Here is a 17133-nt window from a genome sequence, read left to right as displayed (position 1 = left end):
TCTGATCGCCGAAATATTGTGCCCGTTGGACACTATGAACCGGCAGTATACCCGTGGACTGTTCGAGCAACAAATACACAGGGAGAAACTGAAGAATCACATCACATCTGTATATTTAATGACAAATTAGTCTCTGGTGTGAATGTGAAATGATTCAATCCGCACTATCACAATTTATCAGGCAAATGATTCATGGAATATGAAACTAACTTAGCCCACAGTGTAGCCTTATACGGAAATTATATACGGACAAAGCAGTGTACACGAGAAGATAATCAAAGCTTATGAAATGTGGTGCTAAAGAAGGATGCTGAAATTTAAATGGGTAAATGGAATTGCTAATGAAGAGGTAAGCCCACTGATTCAAATTGAGGAGGGGGAGTGGAAGAAAAGGAAAAAAAAATAATTTTGTAATGGTGGAGTGTGTGTGTGTGTGGGGGGGGGGGGGGGGGGGGGCGCGTGCGTGCTCTCGTGTGTGCAAGAGGCGAGCAGGAGGAGGAGAGAGATAAAAATTGTAGAGGAAGACAAACATTTGACTAGCGGATGTAGGTTGCAGCAGTTATGCAAGCTAAAAATGCTTGTTGAGGACAGACTAGGTAGGAGAGCTGTGTGAAACTGATTTTTGGACTGAATACCACCGCCACTGCTGCTGCCACCACCTCCACAACCAAGGTTAATGTTGCCAATAACCAATACATAAACAGGCTACAGATGTCCAAATGGAAGTATAGCTTTTTCCTGATGTAATCATTGGTTGGGCAGTGTGCTATTGGAACTTATGAGCTGGGATTTCCTGCTGATCCTATATTTTGCCAGTTAAAGCGACTTTCGCCTCTGGTGATAATTTTTGTATTCAAAAACCTCTAATTCCAACATGGTTTAGAATCCATTTTACATCAGAGACCTCTCTATTAATGGTTGGCATCTTTTCGGGTTGGATGAAAGTCACACTATACTACTTCAATTAGCATGAGAGGCCTACCAAATAAAGCATTGCAACAGTCAAATGAACCTTTGGATTTATGTCTGCTTTACTAGCAACTGGGGACAGGACTTCTGTTCATTTCTTTGCATCCAGAGTTCCTCTGAATAACTTTTCCCCAAAACCATTCCCTACCTTTGATCTATCAATTTCCATTTTCCATACATTACTGAAATTTATGTGTGTATAAGGGGCAATCAGGTGAAAGTGATACAGATGAAAAAAATTAAGTAAACTGTTTATTATTTCAAAAGTAATCGCCATAACTGTGAATACATTTATTTTACTGAAAGGTAAGATGGTCAATGGAAAAAATTTGCATTTGGCTATGGAATAGTGAGTGTACCCATGTCAGCACCTCTTTGCCTGAAACAAATCAACAGCCACAAATATCTTTCTCCAGGCCACCAAAATATGGAAATTGCAGAGGGTGAGATCGAGAATGTTTAAGCATTTCCCCATTAAACTTCTGCAGTGTACTCAAAACAACCTCGAATGAAAACCACGTTACCAATATTGTCTCAACTACACTGCAGGAGTTTTGCTGGGAAGTTCTTACACATCCTCAGTACAGTCCCGATATCTTCCCCGTATCTTGGTCGTCAACTTGCTTGAGACAAAGAGATGTTTACCTGAGTACAATCATGGTTCTGCAGGCAACTGCAAACATTTTTCCATGAAGATGTTGACCGTCTTGTTTCACAATGTGGTAAATATATTTATAGTTATGGTGACTACTTTTGAAATAACAAACAGTTTACTTACTGTACTGTAATTCTTCAGGTTTTCCTGGCAAGGTATTTTGTCATGTTGTACAATCTGGTTTCTGCCAGTTATTTGCATCTTTCTTGCATGATATTTCAACTGCATGACTTGCAGTCTTCTTCAGGTGCTCTCTGGCACTTGAGTCACGCAGATGAAATATCGTGCAAGAAAGATGTGAATAACTGGCAGAAATGCGATTGTTCAACAGAGTTTACTTACTTTTCTCCATGTCTCGTTTTCATTTGACTGTCCCTGGCATAGTCCACATCAATTAAGGAAGACAAAGAAATATTATTACCTTCATAGTTTCAGGTATTATTCAACTTCGTATAAGTTGAAATTCTTGCCAAAGTAAGAAACCAGTGTTTTTGTTTTGTATTTAAAAAAATAAAAAAGGAAAGAATGAAAGAATAATCCTGGTCCAATATATAGTCAACAGAAGATGGCACCTCGAGCACCATTTTGTGTATGCAATTTTCAGGAAAAATTTAGAATGCTGTGTCTCTGAAACAGTGTCAGGTATTTTATTGATTTTTTTATTTTTATTTGAAAGACAATAACTTTAGAATTACAATGATATCCTCAGTTTGGAAATATGTGTCAAAGGGTTTTTGCTGTAGCCTTATGGTGGTTATTTTCTTTTAAATTTAAGAATCCTCCCTCCCTAGTGATATAAAATGCCTGGGCATTTATAAGTCAGGGCACATGCCTAAGATAAATGCCAGGGAAATGCCCAAAAGTCATAAATGCCTACGCATTTATGCATTTTAAAGATTAATTGATAAGCAACATACATAAAAAAATTAAACTGATATTTTGGAAAAGGTTTTTTGTAACACTACTTCTTCAGTGGTTAGTGGAGAGTAATCAGGGGAAATAAATTGAACTGTCAACATAACTTTTTGCGTTTTTAACAAGGTCAACTCCTGGGTAGTAAATAGAAAAAGGAAACAACACTCAAGTTTAAAAGTAATTTTTGAAGTATAGTATAGTTTATATCATGTAGCTGGCCAATATGTGATATTTTTGCTTATACTATACTTCTACAAAAAAATTAAAACATTGTTCGCTACCAGTTTCATGATCTTCATAAGTTGCAGTGGAATTATGGAGCTCTGACTCTGCCTCAGATTCTTCTGAATGTGATTCCTCAGTGATTACTGGGTTCCTTTCCATTTTGCTTTTGCTTGGACTGTTCAGTATGAGTTCTTCCTTGATATCAACAGGATTAAGTTATGCTCCTGCTCCATTCATCAACTTCCAGTTATAGAAGATGTATGTTAGTTTTGCACAGCTCTCTGATGAGAGTCTGCTTCTTTTTTTTATACTGTAAATCCATCTAAAAGTGCTGAAGGAACACACTGTAGACCAGATGCAACTGGCGCGCCTACAATTTTTATGACAACTTCTAACAATTCACAAGTTCATGTTATGCCTCACCACTACAATAAAGGATGTACATGATATTTCCTATCTTTCCCACTCCTCCTCACACAAATCACCAGGACCAAATTCCTTGTTTCCCCTATAATCAGCCAAGTTCTCTCTAACTTGAATTTAGTTCAGTGTTCTTTGCTGTGCCATAAACAAAGATTATTGCCTCAAATGTATTGATAGGCTTCAGGTTACTATCTTGTATGGCTGGATCAAGAAGATTAGTTGCAAGATGGATATAAGAAGCAACGAATTGCTTCCTAGCTTGGAATTTAGATAAGACTGACCTTTCTTCTGCAGATTGCAGTGTAAAGAATGGTAGTGTCTCAATTAGAACTTCTGCCAACATATTGAAGTTTGCAACTATTTTGAGAACTTGAGGCTCATTTAACTCTAAAGCTGTAATCAATCAATGATTTGGTTCATGAATTCTATCATTTTCTCAACTTTAGCCCAGAGATCATCATCATCATTATCATCCGGGACTCTTCTTTTATTTCAGGCTGCAAGTATGACTGTTCCTTTTCCTTTATAAATAAGGTTTGTAAGACAATTTTATTCGATTGCAAATGTTCAAGACAAAAAATATGGCTCCCCATCTTGTCTTTCCTGTTTTTTTTTTCTTTTTCACCACATAGTACTACACTCCCTGAAAACAGGTTTCATAAGCAATGTTCCATGGCTAATCCATTTACTGTAGTTTTTTAGTACTAATTTCTTTGCTGTTGCTGTTTATTTCTAACTTCTTTGTTGCAGTTTCTTCTTGCCAGTTTCTCTGTTGCAGTTGTTTAATTCTGGTTTCTGAACTGCCCTTGTCCATAACTAATTTCTATATTGGAGAACAATGTAGAAAATATGAGACGAGACTGATAACCTAAGAGTTTAGACATCTTACTCTCCAAACCAACCAACCAAAAGCTGACGCAATCCAAATAAGCCTGTATGTCTTTATGAGGATTCTGCTGACAGATTGAATTGTAGAGTCTTCTGACTGGGGCCACATGAGAGTTAAGTGTGCTGACTATTTGAATAAAAGAGCGGAAAAAATCAACCAACCACAGACTTTCTACAGGATGGGAATAAGTGTGCTCATTTCAAGACTCTGTTTCAAAGTCACAATGTTTTCTGTGATGACTTTCTGCATTTTAAATGCTTTGATGGAATACCAACAATGGCAGCAACTGAACAAGGTGAAATCATGGTGCAGATGCAGCAGACACTGCACCTGCAGAGGAAGAATTACATTCCCTGAGTCAGACACCTAAAGAGGTATGTTATCAAACTGGTCAGTGTGGCCCAGTCATAAGCTCTATGCAGAGAAGTAAATGAAGCTGTGAGGGAGTACACCAAAACTAAACTGATCATAGTCTTCAAAGTAGAAATCCCATCTTTAGAAGGAAATTAACCAAATGAAGCTTGCACAATTGCGTGGAAGTTTCAGTTCAGCTGTTGAACTGTGTGCATCCTACAATGAAAAGGTACAAGTTCTATTATCCCAAAGTCTTTTTCAGAGACTATTTTAATCACATTCCATCAGCATCAAAATATGTGGTAGACAAAACAAGAAACGTGAGATCTGTAAAATGATTGTTTGGAAGACCAGATCCCTATTATTATCATTCTGTAAAAGAAGCATATGTTCAAACAGCACAGTAATTTTATCTGGAAGATAAATAGGACTATTCTCGCCAGAATGCCAACAAAAAGAACCAATAACTGTTGAAGAAGAAAAAGTTGTGAAAGTGAAAACATACATGATTCGTTGTATTAAAGAAACTTTTGGCATATAAAGGAAGGAATATACAACATTACACATTGGAAGAGCAAAATTTTATGCATTACAGCCAAAGTTGGTGGTTCCACATCCACCTAAAGATGTCTGTTTATGTGTATACTTTGCAAGTTTTGAACTTTGTGCAGTGAATTCGAAGAACTTACTTGAATACATGATATATGACACCTTGGTGAGATGTGTATCTGTTGAAGAAGTAGTTTGTAATGCAAAACAAGAGATTTGTTTGCTTCATCAATGAAGTGATTGCTCTGGAAAGGGATAACTCTCTTTACTGGCACTTGGTCTGAAAAACGTACCAGAAGACTTTTCAGAAGTTACATATGCAATAGCGGAGGAAAAGAAACTAACCACCAGAACTGTTGACACTAACATTTTCAATGATGAACTTACAAAATGGGCAGTGAAAGCAGTAACACACCGACACCTGAAAAAAGTGCAACAATACATTGCTCAAGTAAAGGGACATGTACAGGTTGAAGTACTAAAGTTAGAACTTCACTGTGATTTTGCTAAGAACTAGTCTGTGATCCTGCCACAAGAAGTACAAGGATATCATTGGAGTAATGAGCAAGTCCCAATTTTTACAAATGTGATATGAAGAAAAAGATTATAAGAGCTGCAGTATAAGTAATGGTGCAGGACACGATTCAGCACATACATTGTTGACAGTGTGCAAAATTCTTCAATAAGTGCAGTCACAGGCAGAAAAGATCACCAATACTTCCGATGTTGATCCTAGTCACTTCAAAAATCATTACCAACTGTCTGAACAGACTAAACTGCTTGTGCCAATGGAGTGGGTATCAACTGCTACTGGGAGGGGAAGAGGCCTTGTGATCGTGTACGTGCCTACTGAAGCACCATACTACAAAACAGAATCTTTCCTGCCCAAGCATTGAGAGCTACCGGTTCGTAGATCCTGCCAACGCATAAGAACAGTGGAGATGCCGGGAAGGAGCAGTTGTGTTGGTATCATCAACGATTCGGGGAGCGAGCCTCAAAGTGCATTCTACCATGCAGTCACACTCACTGCGTAAATAACATGGAGACTGTAAGTACAGATGTTTCTTTATTAACGGTATCTCGGTGACTTTATGTTCGGGATGTGACGGCTTCGTGTTATTATTTGATAGACACGGGGTCTGATGTCTGCACGTGGCCCAAGGCGAAATGTACTTCCCTCTGTGACAGCACATCGTTTTGCCTCAAGGCTGCATATAAACAGCCCATAATGAAGTATGGCAGTTTTCTATATGCATTCAGTATTGCGGTGGACATTCGATTACCACAGCTTAGAAGGGGCAAAGAGGTGGTGCATGGTCATGTAGGGATAATCACAGAGGAGGTACACGGTTCGGTTGGAGAGACAGAAGTATGCCGACTTGGGGAACTGTCAGAGCAGCCGATAGCTAGGGTGGCCAATCATACAGTTCACCACATAAACACCATGCCCAGGCCTCCGGTCTCCCTCAGACCACTTAGGTTGGCCCCAGACAGATTTGCAGACACAAAAGCTGAGTTTGAAGAGATGCTGGATATAGGAGTGATACGAAAATCTGATAGTACATGGGCCTTGCCTTTACATGTAGTGCGGAAGATAGACAGAAGTTGGAGACCTTGTGGTGATTATAGGTTGTTGAATGCCCGTATGATACCTGATCGGTATCCGGTTCCCAACATTCGCGACTTTACAAATAAATTGGCAGGAGCTGAATGTTTCAGTGTAGTCAACTGTATAAAGCATACCATCAAATACCGGTGGCTCAGAGTGACATACCGAAGACAGCAGTCACTACACATTTCGGTCTTTTCAGGTTTTTACGCATGCCATTTGGTTTAAAAAACACTGCACAGACATGGCAATGTTTCATCAATGAGGTGCTACGAGGGCTAGATTTCACTTTCGCCTATTTAGACGATATACTGGTGTTCTCGCCGATACCAGCCCTCCACGAAGAGCACCTCCGGACAGTTTTCAAGAGGCTACGTACTTATGGTGTTGAAGTAAATGACACCAAATGCAGTTTGCGTAAAGATCGGGTGACTTACCTGGGTCACACAGTCTCAGCAGCTGTCATCCGTCCTTTTGAGGAGAAGGTCGAGGTTATACAGCAGATGCCTCACCCTTTAGATTTGCAACAATTGTGGAGGTTTCTAGGTGTTTTCAATTTTTACTGCAGACATCTGCCAGGAGCTGCAACTTTACAAGCACCACTCACGGAGGCTTTGTCGGGCACGAACATCGGGAAAAATCAGAAGCTACAATGGACAGCGAGCATGCAGCGCATGTTCGAGCGGATCAAGGAAAGCCTAAAGCAAGCGGTTTTACTAGCTCACCCACAGAAAGATGTGAAGCTAGCTACTGTTGTTGACACAAGTCAGGTGGCGATTTGGGCAGCGTTGCATAAGTAGACTGCTCCTAGAAACTCACAGACCCACAGCGGAAATGGAGTGTGTATGGCAGAGAGTTGCTGGCTGATTATGAAGCCACAAGGTATTTCCGGCCTTACGTGGAAGTCAGACCATTTACATTGTTTACAGATCACAAACCTTTCAATTTTGCATTCTGCAAGTGTACGGATACTTTGTCACCTAAACAATTCAGGCAACTGGAATATATAAGCCAGTTCACTACTGATTTACGACATATTAACGGGGCAGAGAATATGGTGGCAAATTACTTCTCACGAGTTGAGGCAATAAAGTATTCAGTGAAGTATACTACAATGGCGAGAGAGCAGAAGGATGATGCACAATTGCAAATTTTTCGGCAGAGCACACCCTCCAGGTTGAAGTTAAAAAAAAAAAAAAACTGTGTCCAGAAGGTGAGACAATACAGGGACGGCCTAGACCTTTTGTGCCGGAGAGTTTGCACCGGGAAGTATTCGAAGGGTTACACGGTTTGGCTCATTCGGGACCCCAAGCGAGTGTAAAATTAATGACAGAGCATTTCGTGTGGCCAGGAATTAAGAGAGACTGTCGGAAGTGGGCACAGACGTGTCTGGATTGTCAGCGATGTAAAGTGGGATGCCATGTGAAGAAGCCGGCAGGTAAAGTTGACGGGCCAACTGGTCATTTCGAACATGTGCATCTGGATATTGTTGGACTGTTGCCAATGTCCGAAGGCTATCGGAATCTACTGACAGTAATTGACAGATTTACGAGATGGGCAGAAACAATCCCCATTTCAGACAGTCAGTCGGGCATTCTTGACAACGTGGACAGCACGGTTCGGATGTCCAGTACATGTCATGATGGACCGAGGACGTCAGTTCGAATCCCCCTTGTTCCTGGAGCTGGCAAACATGTGTGGGTTCGGCCGTCACCGTACCACAAGTTATCACCCAGAAAGCAACTGCATGGTAGAGCAGTGGCACCGAACACTTAAGGCCACGTTAATGTGCCATGGCGAGCATTGCCACTAGTGTTACAAGGCTTACGCACTGTTTTCAAACCTGACCTCGGAGCATCTACAGCGGAATTAGTATACGGGGAAACCTTACACCTATCCGGAGAGTAGGAAGCCGGCTCACTTACGGCTAGAAGATGTAAGACAAAAAGAGGAGGTGGGCCTGCAGCAAGACGAGGGGATCCTGCAGGGTGCAACGTGTGGTAGGACAGCGAGCCGGGTGAAGCCGCGAGAGGATACAACGATGGACGAAGTACAGCCGGAAATACGCACAAGACGAATAGTTGCGTGTGCACAGTACAGGGGCAGTGGCAAAGACTCTAGTATGCACATAATCATTTACTCTTTGCTTTGTGTTTCTTTTGTCTTAGATGTTCTATGTTGATGTCTGGCTCATTGCTTCAGAATAAAGTCGAACATTAAGAATACGAATGAGTCTATCATTAATAGAATGGAGCTACGTAGTGGTTACAACAGCAACACCACCATTGGTACTCCCTTCCAGATTGTAATTTTTTAAATATTGTAACTGCCTCAGTTCCTAAGGCATGGTAAGTGCATTTACAGTGTTAGTGGCTTTTGTGTTGTAATTGATAACTGTTTTTTTGCAATGACTGATGGCAAGTACAGACATTTAGTGATTATACAACATGGAGGAACTAATGAGAAAATAAGTTTTAGATAAAAGCCACAAATGACGTGGAATATATGGAATTACATAGCAATATAATGGAATATATTGTGTAAAATGTTGTCATATACAACGGAATATTCCACAAAATTTAAACTGTACTCTTAGATTCTTGCATAACCACAATGGAAACTTAATTCGTAACTCATTGAAACTAATTTCGATTCTCCTATAACAGTCACGACCGATAAATGCAAGCAGCGACATCCAAATGAACCCAATACACCACATAACACACAGACCATACACACACCACCAGAGTACACTACCAATCGCAACAAGACCACATCTACAAACACAACACACTCATAAACTAAACTCCTCGCCGTCATGACATCACACACCACAACACCCTTATGCCATGGGTCAAAGGCGACGGGTGGGATTGGACACCACCGGTGACCCTGGTGTACCATTGCCCAATTGCCTACGACCAACTGAAACAAACTGCCAACATCAGCATGTAGTGGAAAAGTTGCCAACATCATAAGTGCACTTTAATTGGATGGCATCACTAAATATCAACAGAGAATACTGATGCAAAACAACACATTTTTAGTTCATCAAATAGCTCATTAAAGGTCTAAGCAGAGTCTATGGAAGTTACATGTTTTGGAATCTGTAAGATTTTGGAACTTTCTTGCATGTTTTAGAATCATTTAATACATTTGAAAAATGTACCTCTTACCCATCTTTCCGAATAAATAAAATTCTGTGTCAAATAAGACTAGGTTTTGATTTTGGGTTGACAGAAGCGTCCGATCCCACGCGTCTGCTTTTACCTGTGACATAAGGGTGTTGTTGTGTGTGACGTCATGACGGCGCTGATTTAGGTTTGTGAGTGTGGCGTGTTTATAGATGTCATCGTGTTGTGGTTTGTTGTGCTCTCTGATGGTATGTTCAGGGTTTTCGTTTGTGTGGTGTAATGGGCTCAGTTTGCTTTTGCTCAAGAATTGTTCGAGTGTCGGCTCTGTTTGTAGTGTAATTCATTTCAGTGAGTTAACAATTTTGTGTGAAGGTTAATTTAGAGTTGTTCGCTGTACATCGTGTGGAAATTTTAGTAAAATTAATCTGTAGTTGTTCATGTTCACTAATGGATATCACGGATAAAATTAACAGTGCGCAGCTCAAGGGAAGTGTTCGATCCCAATGTGTGGCTGTGTATGTTGATATTGGTATCGAGAGATGTTTTTGAGCTATATAGGCCAAGGGAAGTGTTTGATCGTAACTTATGGGATCAGGAGCTGCTGTTGAGCTATACAGGTAAAGGGAAGTGTCCGATTCCAGATGATATTGTGTTTAGTGGTATTTGTGGTGTTTTGTGATGATGTTTTTTTCTGTAGTTTTGTGTGGTTTGTATGGGGGTGGGTGTCTAAATTTGTTTATATTTAGTTTGCCCCCACCCAAAAACACCCCATTTCCCGTACTTGTCCCATTAGTGTCATTAGGCTTTTTGTGGAAAGTGTGTGTGTTTGTTTTTCTATGTATTTTCGTTCTCATGATGTGTACGTAACAACTTTATATGCGCCATATTGGAATCGTGGTTTATGGTTGTTTCCGCCATATTTGTGATGTCATGGGTCGAAGCAGACGGGCAGGATCGGACGCTTCCGTATTTCCTTGATTTTGTGAGACTGGTAAGTGGTATTGTGGTACTAGAAACTTCTCTAATGTGGTAATTTTTGGGACTGATAGTTTAGAAGAGACAACAAAGAAAGTGTCCTGGAACTGTTCCAGTAATGGGCTTACATAGTTTTAAAGTTTTTCCCAAAAATTGCAGGTACAAAACGAAACTCGCAACGTCATCCTCGGCAGCTTTTATCTTGGGCCAGGATTACTTTTCCACAAAATAAACAAATACATATTTCTGTCTACATCCTAAATTGTAACACATGTCAAATTCAATAACATCTGAGGCTAAGAAGTTAACACCCCCCCCCCCCAGTCCCACCCACCCCCCTTTTGCTAATTTAAACCACCCACTGTATAAATTTTGTTACTAGTAATTGATTTTTTGAACAGGTTTCCAGTTCAGCATGTTACAGAATGCAACATATTTTGTTTGAGTATCTTTCTTGCACTTACATGAGTTGAAAGAACCAACAACTTTGTGCCAAATTCAGATATTGTAATCTAAGATCACACTATGAATGTGACACGTTTAATACAGTGGATCATTGCAATAGCAGGCATCAAAGTGAACCAGATCACATCATAATCTACAACTTTGTTGCAGCCTGTTTTTCAATAATTGAACAGTCATTTTAATTAGGAAGAGCTCTTCAATAACTGTACTGTGATCATGGTGTGTATAGTGCAGGCAATTAATCCATGATCATAACTGATATCATTAACTATACAAGTCACAATAGTTTTGAGATTGTGGCTCGTTATTTCTGACAAATCATGCATAATTTATTTACTTCCGCTAATATCTTACAAGAGCCACGAGAACTGCAATTTGTGCTCAGAGTCATCTTACCTAATCTTAACAGAAGTGACGACAATGTTATTGAACTGTCTCAACGGCAGTGACAATAAAAAGCAAATGCTGAAATCTAAAGAGCACTCTACATTTTAGTTTGCATTACACGGTAAGTACTGATAAAATATTCATACATACTTGAAAAAACACAATGATGGCTGTGGTGGCTGTTGATTTGTGGGACAAAACTTCCTCCATTGATCTCAATGAGCTTCCCAGATACACATTTATAACTTGGGCTGGTATCATACCAATAAAAGATGCTATGAAATATATTCTCGTATTAATGTTGCTGACCTATAGAAATAAAATTAAGGAAAGCTTCAGATAACATTTCTATAAACACCCTAATCTACTTTGAATAAGTGGCTTAAAGTGTACACTCACTGCAAATATTAAATTCTGTACTCCGAAAGGCACTGGGGTCAAGCGAGAAAAGGCTGCAACTCTAAATGCTTTCGATCCCGATATGACAGAGAGCACAGCTTGTATTTTATCATTCTGGATAAGCTTTGTTAATGGAAATTTATAGTGTACAAGTCTAATTGCAAAATGTGCGGCAACTACACCAACGTTTGCTGCGAATAAAACTGTTACTAGCCCTCTAATTATTCCGAAAACGTAACCTGTAGCGAAAACAAGAACTGTGTACCCCCAAGTGAATGGGAAGGAAACTAGAACGAACAGCACAGTAAAAATTAAGTATATAACAACTTGATCTTGTGACTCGACCCACATTAGCAATGCTCTAACATATTCTTTGAATTCAAATAGAATTATGCTTAAAACAATCACAGTGATCAGCAACAAGCAGCAATTATATAAATAGCCAGCACTGCTCACGGAATTTATTTTCAGACAGGAACTGTCAGATTTAGATGTCCTAAAATCGGACACCGTTCCATCAATATCAATACTTATCGAGTTCATATTTGTTTATATGATGACCTGCAAACAAATATTCGAATGTCCTGCATTATTTGTGACCTCACGTCAAATCACAGAAAGAATTCTGTTCACATTGACTGCATGATGAATCCGAGGCAGATGCTGATGTTACATCTTTCAAAAACGTGAAACAAAAAATATGCATCATTAGTAGCTTCAATATGAAAAACCAATAACAACTTCACACATGACAACAACCTGTCTAATCTGTAAACAGAACTATATGAATCTTTGGAATTTTTAAGCTAAACTCTGTGGTTATTAACTGACTGCGGTTTAGTTTGAGAATTGTACACCGTGCAGTACAGGTATCAAGCGTTGTCGAAGAATCAGTCCGTTCCCATCTATAGAATCAATTAGACACGTTCCAGTGCCAATAAGAAAACACCACGTCATCATGTTCACGTTTCTCTGAGAACCATGACTTTGATGCAGTATTAGGATTCCATTTATCCAGAATTCAATTGTAAAAATCTTAGACCGGCCTCCACAAACTCGCGAAAAATCACAAAGTTCTTATAACTAGAGAAAACAGTGCCGTACACAGCTACCAAAAGCATGTTTTCGGCAGTGGAAACCACTAGTGTCATTCGAGCGTGCGACATTCAAATCAACATTGAAGACTATCAGCAAAAAAGGGAAATTGTATACAAACAGAGGCAGCTTTGTCATTAAATATTATTCCTTTATTTACTTATAGATGACGTGAAATTAAAGACAAGTGCACAAAACTCGTTCTGTTTGTTGTGCTCTTAAAGAATATCATTCCTAATGTTGTGTTCCAAGGCCTATCAATACAGAGATGGTGTTGTGGTGAGCGGATAACGGATATGGACAATCGATATAGCGCGAGTGCAATAATTGATTCATGAATAGCTGTGAAATGAAAACTAGATTCACCTTTGTGTTGGACAGTATTACTTGCGTTTTATGTTCTTTGGGAAATACTATGGCGAGATTTCTGTTGTGTACGATGGATGAGTAGTCTAGGTATAGTGAGTAAAAACAATAAAGTGTTGACTACTATCATTGTCCTGTGTATTACAATTGGATGCAGAATTCACAAAAAGTGGTGACCTCGAACTCAGTAACATAGAACATGCTCTTAAACCGGACGCGTAACACAATGGATCCCGATACAACCGCTGTGAAGACGGAGTGCCACAACTCGCCATCTGCCAGTAATCTGTTCCGACTATCAGCACAGGCTCAAGCAACGGCCACAAGAACTGTAACATAAAAATACCACCTTCCTGGCGTACTATGGCGCAACTTTGGTTAACACAAGTGGAGCCCATTTTTCGATTACGTGGACTCTTACTTGATACGGAGCAGTTTACATTGATTATCACACAGTTGGGGTTAAATGTGATCGAACAGTTAGACGATGTTTAAAGCAGCTGTACTCCAGTGTTTTCTACTACCGCCAGAATCAAGGTTTCAAAAAAGTTATTGAGAGTGAATGTCTGCCGGTGATCCCCCATCCCAAGTGCATCGCTCGTTACGTGCTATGGCCGGTAATGAACTGCTGTCAGAACAGTCTTAAAATTTTTTTCTGGGTTCGAAGACTGCCACTAAACATGATGGCCATTCTATGTGCTTTTATGGATCTCTCTCTCTCTCTCTCGACGAACAGGGATTCTAAGAGGATGTGGCCACGATTGCATGCATGGTTAATATAACCTGTGCCACTGTGAATGAGGTTATGATAGGATGCCCCAGGCTATGCACTGTGTCCACAGTTACAACAGGGAGCCCCAATGTGTGCATTGTGGCAGCACACACAAGGCCCACAGGCGGAGCCATCTATGAGGAACTTGAAGAACTACCCACGCTGAATTCAAGCCTTAAGAGGCATACCAACAATGACTGCCTTCGAAGCAAGAGCAACTAGGGGCGTGGAAACTGCTATTAGTACCACAGGCGTTTGTTTGTTGATGATGCGAGGCAGGGCACAAGCCCCTGCACATACCCAACGGAGAGTGACGGATGCTAGTAGGCACATGCATTTGTCAGGATTTTTCAGAGTGCCTAAAGCAGAAAGACTGCAACGATTTCAGCTGTTATAGACTACACTCAGTTATTTATCAAAGACAGAAAGTGTGGTGCTCCTTCCCTTGTAGACACTGATTCAGAAATCAGCGTTTATCCGAAATGCCGAATGATTCTGGCAAAAATGACGATGTTTCTTTTCTCAGAGCTGCTAACAATTCTACAATCTGAACATATGGGGAGAAAGCACTGACTTTAAAGTAAGATGACAACTTCCGCCCTATGTGGACGTTTGTCATTGCTGAAGTGGCTGGGCTTGTTTTAGGAACTGAGTTTCTCTGACAATTTTCAGTTGCATCAGATTTAGTTCATCGATGATTAGTGCAAATACCTCTCTCTCTCTTTTTCTAACGTACTACTGCATCAAGATGTGTACAGTGAGACTCTGCCACTTCAGTTGTGTGAAGATTTCGAGGATAACTGTGTCTTCTGCACTGAGCAGTCGAGATCATTACTGTCGCAGTGCGGAGACCACACATGTGAATTGTGTGAGAAAACAATGGACACTTATTCACACAAAACAACTGAGCATTTGAAGTTGAGGTAGACCTGCAAGGTACTTGAAGCACAAATTTCTGAAATATAAGGACTGTGTTCTGCACAAAGATCGGCTGCTTGTGAATTATGAAAATGCTAAACTGGGAAGGAAAATTTCTTTCCAGCAAAAAGACTTGGACAGGGCTTGTGAACACCTATGGTGGCTGTGAAGTTCTGCTACTGTGCCAGTTAGTGGCTATGCTTCCTCCCCATCTCCCTTCTCCAAGACTGCCTGTGCATCGGGCAATGACCTTGGCCAACAGCTGCTGCTTGAGTTTCCTGTGCTGACAGATCCATTGTTGGCCAAGAACAACAGAAGTCATTCCACTCAACATTTTATTAGGACAACACCAGGTCAGCCAGACCTTGGCACTCGTCTCCTGATAAATTATCCACAGCAAAACAGGAATTCGATAATGTGATCTCTGATGGAGCTCTATCAGGATCACATAGCGCTTGGGCGGCCCCTTTGCAAATGGTAAAGAGGAAACAGGGATCATGGAGAATCTACAGAGACTACAGGAGTTTAAACACTCAAACTATTCTAAACTGATCCCCTGTGACTCACATAACTGACCTTAATGACAAGCTAGGAGATGCTTGAATTTTTAGCGTTGTTGTCTGTGTTAAGATGTTTTCACAAAAAAGGGCAGCTCACAAAGAAAAGGCAGCTGTGACTACACTCTTTGGTGTTTTTGAGCTCAATACTATGCCTTTTGGACATCGAAATGCTGCATAAATTTGGCAGTGTTTCATACATGAGGCCCTCTTTGCCCTTCTACTTGTGCTCTGCTGCATGGACGAAGTGTTTGTGTTCTTGAAAATCAAAGAGGGGCACATTGAGCATCTGTATACTTTGTTCAAAAAACAAGATTGCTACAGTGTTATGCTTAACAAGGACAAATGTATTTTTGCAAAAAAAGATGTTAAGTTTCTTGGCTGTGCCGTACCGTACCATAGTAGCTCACCACTTCCAGAAAAAGTGATGAATATGGAAAACATGTCCGCTCCTTCTACTTTAAAGGGCTTAGGCGTTTCCTTGGGATGTTAAAACAGTACAGAAGACACTTGCCACATTTTGCTGAGCTGCAGAAGCCCCATAACGAACTGTTCACTGAAAAAAACATCAGATAGTAGGAAGGTTCCATGGACTCCTGAAGCTACGTCTGAATATAGCGACCTAAAAAATGCATTGACGAATGCTACATTATTGGAACATCTTGTTCAGAAGGTGCCAATCGCCTTGTGGGTTGACACAAGTCAGACGGCGCTGGGCACCATGTTACAACAACATGTTGCAGTGAAATGGCAACCTCTGTTTTTTTCCACAAAAAACCAGTCAGTACAACAGAAACAGTGGAGTGGGTTTGACAAGGAGCTCTTGGTCATATATCTACCTGACAAACATTTCTGTATTTACAGTTTTCACAAATTATAAACATCTGACTTCCATATTCCATCATGTTACTGACCTCAACTCAGATTTGCCAAGCAGAGTTCATTGCCCAATTTTCCACAGATATGTAACACATCTCACAGCAGGATAACATCGTGGCTAACCGTTTGTCATGCAATTGTGTGGCATTTCCCATTATTAACTGGACTGATACGGCAGCACATCAAGATATGAGCAGCTTCCTTCAGCAGTGTTGGGCTGATCCTGCATCGAAGGGTCTACGCCCTGAACGCTTACCAGTGCACAACACAAGACAAGGGATCTGACGTGGCGCTTCAGGAAACAAGTTGCGTACGTTTATCCCAGCAAAATAGCGACGCACAGTGTTCAACACCTTTCACAACCTAGCACACCCAGGTATAAGAGCTATTGCTAAGTTAGTGTCAGACGTAGTTGTTTGACTGGGAATACAGAAAACTGCTGTTGATGGATGTAATGTTGTGTGTGATGTCGAAGTTGTAAAACCTCTTGTCATAACTTTGCTCTGGTGAATGACTGCCCCTCCCCTACAGGGAGATTCTCACTTGCATTTGGATATTGTAGGTCCTCTTATCCCTTCAGAAGGCTTTCGTTTTCTAA

The 17133-nt window shown here is 40.5% G+C and overlaps 1 protein-coding gene across 1 annotated transcript in view; it reads right to left on the bottom strand.

Moving 5' to 3' along the window:
- Positions 1 to 13193, bottom strand: part of LOC126354728 (transmembrane protein 64) — a 41609-nt gene extending 28416 nt beyond the window's left edge. Inside the window, exons 1-2 of the mRNA XM_050004585.1 lie at positions 11949 to 13193; positions 11700 to 11858 (exon numbers count right to left, since the gene is read on the bottom strand). Coding sequence (XP_049860542.1) covers positions 11700 to 11858; positions 11949 to 12491 — 702 coding nt within the window. The 5' untranslated portion in view covers positions 12492 to 13193. The remainder of the gene's footprint in view (positions 1 to 11699; positions 11859 to 11948) is intronic.
- Between the last annotated feature and the right edge of the window lie 3940 nt (positions 13194 to 17133).

The sequence above is a fragment of the Schistocerca gregaria genome, chromosome 3, assembly GCF_023897955.1.
Source record: "Schistocerca gregaria isolate iqSchGreg1 chromosome 3, iqSchGreg1.2, whole genome shotgun sequence".
Classification (NCBI taxonomy): domain Eukaryota; kingdom Metazoa; phylum Arthropoda; class Insecta; order Orthoptera; family Acrididae; genus Schistocerca; species Schistocerca gregaria.
Note: the sequence above shows the minus strand (reverse complement) of the source record. Positions and strands in the feature narration are given on the sequence as shown.